This window comes from Arctopsyche grandis, unplaced genomic scaffold, assembly GCF_051622035.1.
Source record: "Arctopsyche grandis isolate Sample6627 unplaced genomic scaffold, ASM5162203v2 HiC_scaffold_121, whole genome shotgun sequence".
NCBI lineage: Eukaryota > Metazoa > Arthropoda > Insecta > Trichoptera > Hydropsychidae > Arctopsyche > Arctopsyche grandis.
The window spans coordinates 38,559-47,128 of record NW_027518467.1 but is presented as its reverse complement, the minus strand read 5'-3'; the positions used below and the strand labels follow the sequence as shown (position 1 = coordinate 47,128).

Genomic DNA, 8,570 nt, shown 5'->3' with positions numbered 1-8,570 from the left:
TAAAAATAAAATTATACTTAAGTACCCATTTTCTGTTTATAAGCTATTGCATATAATTGTATCTAGAATAAAGACAAGATGGTACCGTTTATAATTAAACGCCATCTCAAGGTCAATGGGTCACTTAGTCCTAAGGCAGCGGCGTTGGGCTAGTGGTCGGCTTGCTGATTCACTCCCGAACTGCCCGGGTTCGAGCCTCGCTTTGTTTGGTAAAAGAACATTAACCGGGACGCCGTTACAAAAGTGGGCGCTAGTCGTAATAACCCCACTATAAAAAGACTAGCATAAGGCCGTGATCGGGCCTTGTAAAAAAACAACCGATCTCCTTGGGTAGTGGCGGCAACAATAACTCCCATGGCAGTAGAAAGCCTACGTAAGCATAGCGCAGGGGTCTGTAGAGATCCCAAGACAGTATGGTACTGTCTCTAATTATAACGCCAGCTCAGGGCCAATGGGACACTTAGTCCTAAGGCTAGCCGACCGCCGGCAGAGGGATTAAGCTGGCGTAAGGGCCGTGGGGGGTTTACGCAGCAATGCGGTTCCCCGACCGGATTACAGAGAAACACACGAAGAAAACTAACAAAGTATTAACAACTACAGCTTAAATAAATCCGAATATTTTTTTTTTTTAGTCCTAAGGCTAGCCGACTGTCGGCAGAGGGATAGAGATGCTATAGGGGCCCCAGAGTTTTGTAGGAAACTTCTTTTTTTGCTGTAGGCAACCACTTTTCAATAAATCCGATTTTTTTTGTATCTAGAATAATTCTAACTGGTAAAGAGAAAGGAGCTAAAATCAAAACCAGATAATAGCTAGTGCAATCTTTTTATCAAAGAAATTTTCTGACTGTTCGGCTTCAACCAAGAATATTAAAACAAAATCGTTCACTTACATTGCCAAATAGGTGATACTAGTGTAACGAAACTAATTAATCAGCTTGATAAAAAAATAAGTGAGATTTCCGATATTACTTTTGTTGTGTTCTCCTCTATTAATATAATTTAAATAAATACCCTAAATGACTAAATACTTTAATAATGAAGAGCTTACGCCATCTTCGATGGCACAAGACAACTTTGTTTATAATCAAGCGGATAAGCGACCTCAGTCGTCCTTCTATTTGCCATTTTATAAAATTTTTAGCACTATAGTCTTACTCAGCATCTGGGTCGAGTAGCAATAATAAAAGGGGGTTCTTAGATGTGAAGACAGGCTAGAATTTTCCAAAAAATTAAAAACTTGTATTCCTAAAACAGATAAGATTGACAGATTTACAAGAGGTGATTAAAAGTGTAAAAGATTTTTTAATACCATTTGAGATCAATTCCATTTGTAAATTATACTTTTTATGAAATTAAAGCCCTAATAGCCTTTTTTGGCTAACATCTTTCGATTTTTTTTAAAAACTAGTCGCCCTGAACAATAGTTTACTGGAAAATTACGTTTTTAGTGAACTACTAAGTTTTATACCGCTTTCTAATAATGTTGGAATAATAATTTACTATTAGTTGGATTATATATTGTTTTTGTTGATTTAGTATTAAAAGTAAGAGTTTGAGGTAAACGTGGGTATTTATTTAAGTACAATATATATATCCAACTTTAAATAAATAACCCTTCATGTCTAATGGGCCTTCAGATAACAACAATTGTAAATAGAATTTAATGACCTAGGGCCAACTTTAACAAATAAACTTAAATAAATACACAAGTTTATCTCAAACTCTTGCTATATTTAACAATACAAATAATGAAATCTAAAAACAATAATTTTAAATGATTATAAAAAGACAAACATACTTTTGAATACCCAAACCAAATCATTTTTTCTTTAAAATTAAATACAATAGCCATTTAAAATGAATATATTTCTTATTGTAGCCCTACATCTCTAAAATAGAGATTAAGTACAACATTTTATTTTTAAAGAAGGGGAATTATCTCAGTGGCAGAGAGCTGGATCCGCAATTCTGAAACCCGGGTTCGACTCCCGGATTCTCCAAATGAAAGTTTTTGGTTTGTTTTTTTTGGCCCTGTACATAAAAAGGGTTTTTTGCAATTTGATAATTTAACAACATTTTATACTTTTTTTAGCCCCATTACGAATAAAACGAGATTAAATTAGTAAAAAGAAAAAAATTAAATCGTTTTTTTTATGTCACAACTATAGAGTTATTGCTTAATTCTTGGCACTATTACAATTTTAATTTTTATTTAAAAATAGCTTGGGCTAAGGTTAAAAAAACAATTTAATCAGAAAATAAATCTTTTTAATTTAACTGTTTATGTTATGAACCCATCATTATGAGTATCTACTTCGAACTTGAAACATTAAAGCCGGTATTACATCCTAGCACCAATTAACTTGGGCAATTCTTATGTGATCGTTAAATTAAATTATGCTTGTTAAAGTTACCCCTATGTCATTAAATTCTATTTACAATACTTGAAAAACATAATTTTATCATTGGTATTCTATCTCCATTTTTTATTTACTTTTTAGATATCAACCAGACTATAATGATGCGCCCTATAACTTGATTTTAGCAAGATCTCTCATGTAACAAAATTAAAAGGGAATTTTATAAAAATTAATAATTTTTTGTACAAAAAGTCCAAATTAACATTGTTAGGCCTATTAAGGATTATTTATTTAATACTTTAAAGAAAGAGTTTGAGGTAAACATGGGTAGTTATTAAAGTATAGTATTTTCAACTAAAAAAAAAACGGATTTATTGAAAAGTGGTTGCCTACAGCAAAAAAAGAAGTTTCCTACAAAACTCTGGGGCCCCTATAGCATCTCTATCCCTCTGCCGATAGTCGGGTAGCCTTAGGACTAAAAAAAAATGTTGGATTTATTTAAGCTGTAGTTGTTAATACATGTTAGTTTTCTTCGTGTGTTTCTCCGTAACCCGGTCGGGGAACCGCATTGCTGCGTAAACCCCCCCCCCCCCCCCCCGCGGCCCTTATGCCAGCTTAATCCCTCTGCCGATAGTCGGCTAGCCTTAGGACTAAGTGTCCCATTGACCTTGAGCTGGCGTTTAATTATAGACAGTACCATACTGTCTTAGTATTTTCAACTAATAATAAACAAACAACATTCTTTAAAAAAAATAATTTAAACTCATATAAGTATAATCGTTATAATTTATGTTGTTATCTGAAGACCTATTAGAAATTAAGAGTAATTTATTTAAGACTATTTCAACATTATATGTTGTTCTCTGTAGACCTATTAGAAATTAAGAGTAATTTATTTAAGACTATTTCAACAATTTATTTATAAATCGCTATGTAATTTAAACACAAAAACTCTAAGCAAATTTCATCTGAACACCCATTTATACTTTTTGATTCTAATTCACCTAAAATCTTTGAAAATTGCCCTTTCTGATAATCATTTCCTCTTAAATTAGAAAGTTGTTGTAATAACTGCATAAAATTAAATCCTGCAAAAATAAACTTTTTAATAAAATTTTTGTAATTTATAAATTTGATTTCTCTAAATTCGTTAATTATTTCCTCTTTTATAATTCCTATAAATTCATCAACATCAAGATCTTCTGTTGTTGATGTGCATTGTAAAGTATTTAGCTTTTCTTGCTCTAACGGCATAGCACCTGAATTATTTCGGAGTGGCGCAATACCCTGTAAAATATTTAAACTTTTTCTAAGATCACCGTTACACTTATTAAATAAGTCTTTGTAAAATAACTCGCCATAATTCATATTTTCTAAATTTCCAATTTTTTGTAATATTTTATTCTCCTTTAATGTAAATTTCAACTTTAAAAGCCTAGATTTTAAAGGATCTATAATTTTACTGTAATAATTAGTAATAAAAATAAATCTAGCATTTGGATAATCTTCTAGTATTCTTCTAAGACAAGTTTGAGAATCTTTTGTTAAATTTTCACATTCATCTAATAGAATTACTTGGTTAGAAACAGTATTAGCGACTTTTTTAATTTTATTTCTAATTATTTCAATTCCCCTGTCATCAGAAGCATTTAATTCAAAAGTTGGTTTTAGAAGAGTTGCAAAACTTGTTTTACCAGTTCCGGGAGGCCCATAAAGAAGAAGGTGAGGAAACCCCGAAACGATTGCTTTCTCTAAAAATTTCTTTAAAAAATTTGAACAATCTAAATCTTCAATACTTTTAGGCCTGTATTTTTCAGTCCACAAATCATTTTTCACCATAGAATTGAGGGCAAAGTAAAAAATAATTAAAAGGAGGAGTTTTTAATGTAAAATGAAAAGCAATATTAAAGCACTAAATTGTAGGGGTTAAACATGAAATGCTATTGAACATTTAAGAGTGTATTGCGTATTAGAAATTAAAGCACATAAAATCGTAAATAATCAAAAATAGATATAACAAGGGTGTTGTATTATCCTCTATTAATATAATTTAACTAAATGCCCTTAAAGACTAAATACTTTAATGATGAAGGGCTTACTGCTATCCTCTATAATATAATTTAACTAAATGCCCTTAAAGACTAAAAACTTTAATGATGAAGGGCTTACTGCTATCCTCTATTAATATAATCCCTAAATAATACCCATAATGACTAAATACTTTAATGATGGAGAGCTTACGCAAGCTTCGAACTCACAAGACAAAGGGTATGTATTAAATAAGAATAAATAGCTTTTTTGTGTTATCCCCTATTAATATAATTTAACTAAATACCCGTAATCTCTAAATAGTAAAAGAAGAAGAGAAGTTACTGTTACCCTCTATTAATATAATTTAACTAAATACCCGTAATCTCTAAATAGTAAAAGAAGAAGAGAAGTTACTGTTACCCTCTATTAATATAATTTAAATAATACCCTTAATGACTAAATACTTTAATGTTGAAGAGCTTACACAAGCTTCGAACGCACAAGACAGCTAAAATACAGCAATTCCAATAAAATCAAGCAATTTTATTTTTGACGATTTAAGGAGTGAAAGTGTTGTTATAATTTCATTGATTCAGTGGGCCTATTAAATGATTGTAATTGCGTTAGTTGTAAAAAGTTAACCCCAAAAAATGATGCAAAAAAGCGTAAAAGTGACGCAGGAAAACGGGGTTAAGCAACAGAAACGTCTGTATTTTTTGAAGCAAATTACGGAACAAACTTTAATATTTATTTTAGCTTGCAGTAGGTTGAATTAAAGATATTAAAATTAATATTATTAGTTGGATTTATATTATACTAAATACCCATGTTTACCTCAAACTCGTACTAAAGATATTATATGAAAGTCATGTTTATAAAAATTAATATTAATATTATTAGTTGGATTTATATTATACTAAATACCCATGTTTACCTCAAACTCGTACTAAAGATATTATATGAAAGTCATGTTTATAAAAATTATTGTTGTATAGTTGACTGTAAAAATGGTAATTAAATACCTCAAAAGACTTTAATAATAAACCTGTTACGCTATTTTCATAAAAATTAAAATTATTTTTGTGTAATTGGCTGTAAAAATGGTCGTTAAATAATTAAAAAGACTTTAATAATAAACCTGTTACGCCATTTCTCAAATACTTAAAATTATTGTTGTGTAATCTTCTATGAATTTAACCACTAAATACCCCCTTTTAATTTAAACCCTTCAATAATGAAGAGCTTAAACTATCTCCATAATAATTGTTGTTATCTGTAGACATTAGGGGCAATTTATTTAAGGACATCTCCATTAATTATAAAATTTTAACGAATTTTTTAATAATTTTCTAAGTAACGGTAAAAAAGCCCCTAATATTTTTTACAGAAAATTTAAAAAAACAGTGGGGGTTTTAAAATAACTCGAAAAATTAGAAATAAAAAGTTGATAAAATTAAAATTTATTCCCAATCACCTGCGTCATCATCACCTGTGTCTCGTTTTTCTGTCAAAAAAACGTCTTTAGGTTCTTTGCTCTTTGATACTTCTTCATTAATTGGCATTTTTACTTCTTCGTTAATTGTCATTTTTTTAATGTTATTTTGTAATGCTTTAGTTTCTACGCCAATCGGCTTATCTGTTTCTTTCTTTGAGCCGTTCTTCCAGGTCTTATTAAGACTGCTGCTTTTAGAGGCATCCCCTCCTAAAAATTGTGGTATTTCACTTTTACTTTCTTTAAGAATTTCCATTAACTCTGAGATCATTGAAGAATTTGAAAGATCTGAATTTTCCATAAATGTAATTGCTGTACCTTCTTTTCCTTGTCTTCCCGTCCTGCCTATCCTATGAATGTATTCTTTAGTATCTCTGGGAAAATCAAAATTTACTACTAAAATAATATCCTTTACATCAATTCCCCTTGCAGCAACTGATGTGGCAACTAAAATAGGATATTTACCCGTTTTAAATTGATTTAAAGTCAGTTGCCTATCATGTTGTTCTTTATCTCCGTGTAATGAAACACATGGAAATCCCCAACTACCAATTGTTTGCTCTAAATTTCTAACTGTAGATTTCTTTTCACCAAAAACAAGTGTTTTTGGTTTTTCATCTGTTGTATTACCGCCATTATAAGTTTGTTCAAGTATTTCTTTTAATTTTTCTTCCTTATTTTTTACTTTAAATAAAACTTGTTTTATATTATTTAATGTCTCCTTTTGTATTTCTATTAAAATTTTATTTTTTGGTAAAAAATCATCAATTATTACATTTAAGTTTTTTGGGAAAGTAGCAGAAAACAAATAAACTGATGCTGTTAATGGAACAAATGTTTTTATTCTTCTAATATCATTTTCAAATCCCATTTCTAACAATTTATCAGCTTCATCTAAAACAAAACTAGTTATTTGTTTAAAAATTGTTTTTTTTTCTTCTAAAAAATGTAATAATTTTCCCGGTGCTGCTACAATTATATTAGCACTGGGGTTGTAACGTGTATTGTAAGTATTACCACCATATAAGCAAATAATGCTTAATTTAGGATTTAATTTTAAACCTTCTTCTTTTATTTGTTCACATAATTCTCTAGTTGGACTTATAATACATACACGATGTCCACTTCCACTTTTCATTGTTTCTATAAGTGGAATTAAGAAGCACATTGTTTTTCCCATACCCGTTGGTGCTCTACATTGGATTGGGTGTCCTTTAAGAACGGCTGGAATTGCATATTTTTGAATTACTGTAGGTGTGGTATATGGAAGATTTTTTGCAATCTCAAGTGATTTAAATGTTTCTAATTTTCCATAAGGGGTGTTTGTAGTTACTTCTATTCCATCGCATAATTCTGTGAGTGTTGTCTTTGGTTCCTCTAATGGAATAATTTCAACTCTAAGATGAGGGGGCACATAATTTGTCATTGGGGCTCAAAAGTAGAGTTGAAATTTTTGCAATAAAAAAACAAAATTTAAAAAGAAATTAATAGAAAATTAAAATTTAAACATTTTTTTTGATATGTAGAGATTGTGTATTGAAAAATTACAGCAATCGGATCGTTTTTATAGCTAAATATATATACTTTGTTATTAAATTAAAATAGTAATTACAGATAAATGTAACTTTTTTGATGATATTTCACAAGACCTTTGAGAGAAACACACTCGTTTGCAACAAATGTGAAAATTGAATGTCTTAATAATAAAAGATTGGAGAGAAGCGCACTCGTTTGCAAACAAAAATGTGCCGATTTAATGACTTAATAAAAGATTGGAGAGAAACAAATTCGATTACAAACGAAATTGTGGCAATTTAATGCCTTAATAAAAGATTGGAGAGAAACAAATTCGATTACAAACGAAAATGTGGCAATTTAATGACTTAATAAAAAAAAAAGTTCGGATTTATTTAAGCTGTAGTTGTTAATACTTGTTAGTTTTCTTCGTGTGTTTCTCTGTAACCCGGTCGGGGAACCGCATTGCTGCGTAAACCCCCCACGGCCCTTATGCCAGCTTAATCCCTCTGCCGACAGTCGGCTAGCCTTAGGACTAAGTGTCCCATTGACCTTGAGCTGGCGTTATAATTAGAGACAGTACCATACTGTCTTGGGCTCTCTACAGACCCCTGCGCTATGCTTACGTAGGCTTTCTACTGCCTTGGGAGTTATTGTTGCCGCCACTACCCAAGGAGATCGGTTGTTTTTACAAGGCCCGATCAGGGCCTGATGCTAGTCTTTTTATAGTGGGGTTATTACGACTAGCGCTTTAATGACTTAATAAGAGACTTACGTGCCTTTCACTCGATTACACAAAAAAAAACTGGGGATTGAATGCCTGAAAGGGCAATCTGAGCAGAAGGCGGCAATCATCTACTAGCTAACAGAATATAATCGCCCCCTCATACCAATATGCAAATATATCGTTGGATCTTGGCTATTAAAGCCAATAATTTTTAACAAAGACTCTTACTATGTGACTTATAATATGCTTAACAAGAAAACCTGCACCCCTAAATTATTTTGAATGTTTTTTGATATCTTTTGTTGAAATAGTCTTAAATAAATTACCCCTAATGCCTAATAGGTTTTCAGAGAACAACATGGAGTAAAGTAAAAAGAACACAAATGAAACAGAGGGAATAAGTTGAGTCAAAGAATAAACCATGTAATTGAAAGGTACAACAGGA

General features: G+C 30.8%; 1 protein-coding gene across 1 annotated transcript; it reads right to left on the bottom strand.

The window, feature by feature from the left end:
* Positions 1-5,851: 5,851 nt before the first annotated feature.
* LOC143921991 (uncharacterized) lies at positions 5,852-7,309 on the bottom strand. Its single transcript, XM_077445288.1, has 2 exons — positions 6,698-7,309; positions 5,852-6,466 (listed from the first exon to the last, which is right to left on the bottom strand). The coding sequence occupies exons 1-2, from the start codon at positions 7,307-7,309 to the stop codon at positions 5,852-5,854; spliced, it is 1,227 nt and encodes a 408-aa protein (XP_077301414.1).
* Between the last annotated feature and the right edge of the window lie 1,261 nt (positions 7,310-8,570).

Coding starts and splice junctions, on each gene's coding strand:
- LOC143921991 (XM_077445288.1), bottom strand. CDS start 7,309: ATGACAAATTATGTGCCCCCTCATCTTAGAGTTGAAATTATTCCATTA. Junction 6,467..6,697: donor TTGTTCCATTAACAGCATCA/GTTTATTTGTTT, acceptor TTTGGTGAAAAG/AAATCTACAGTTAGAAATTT.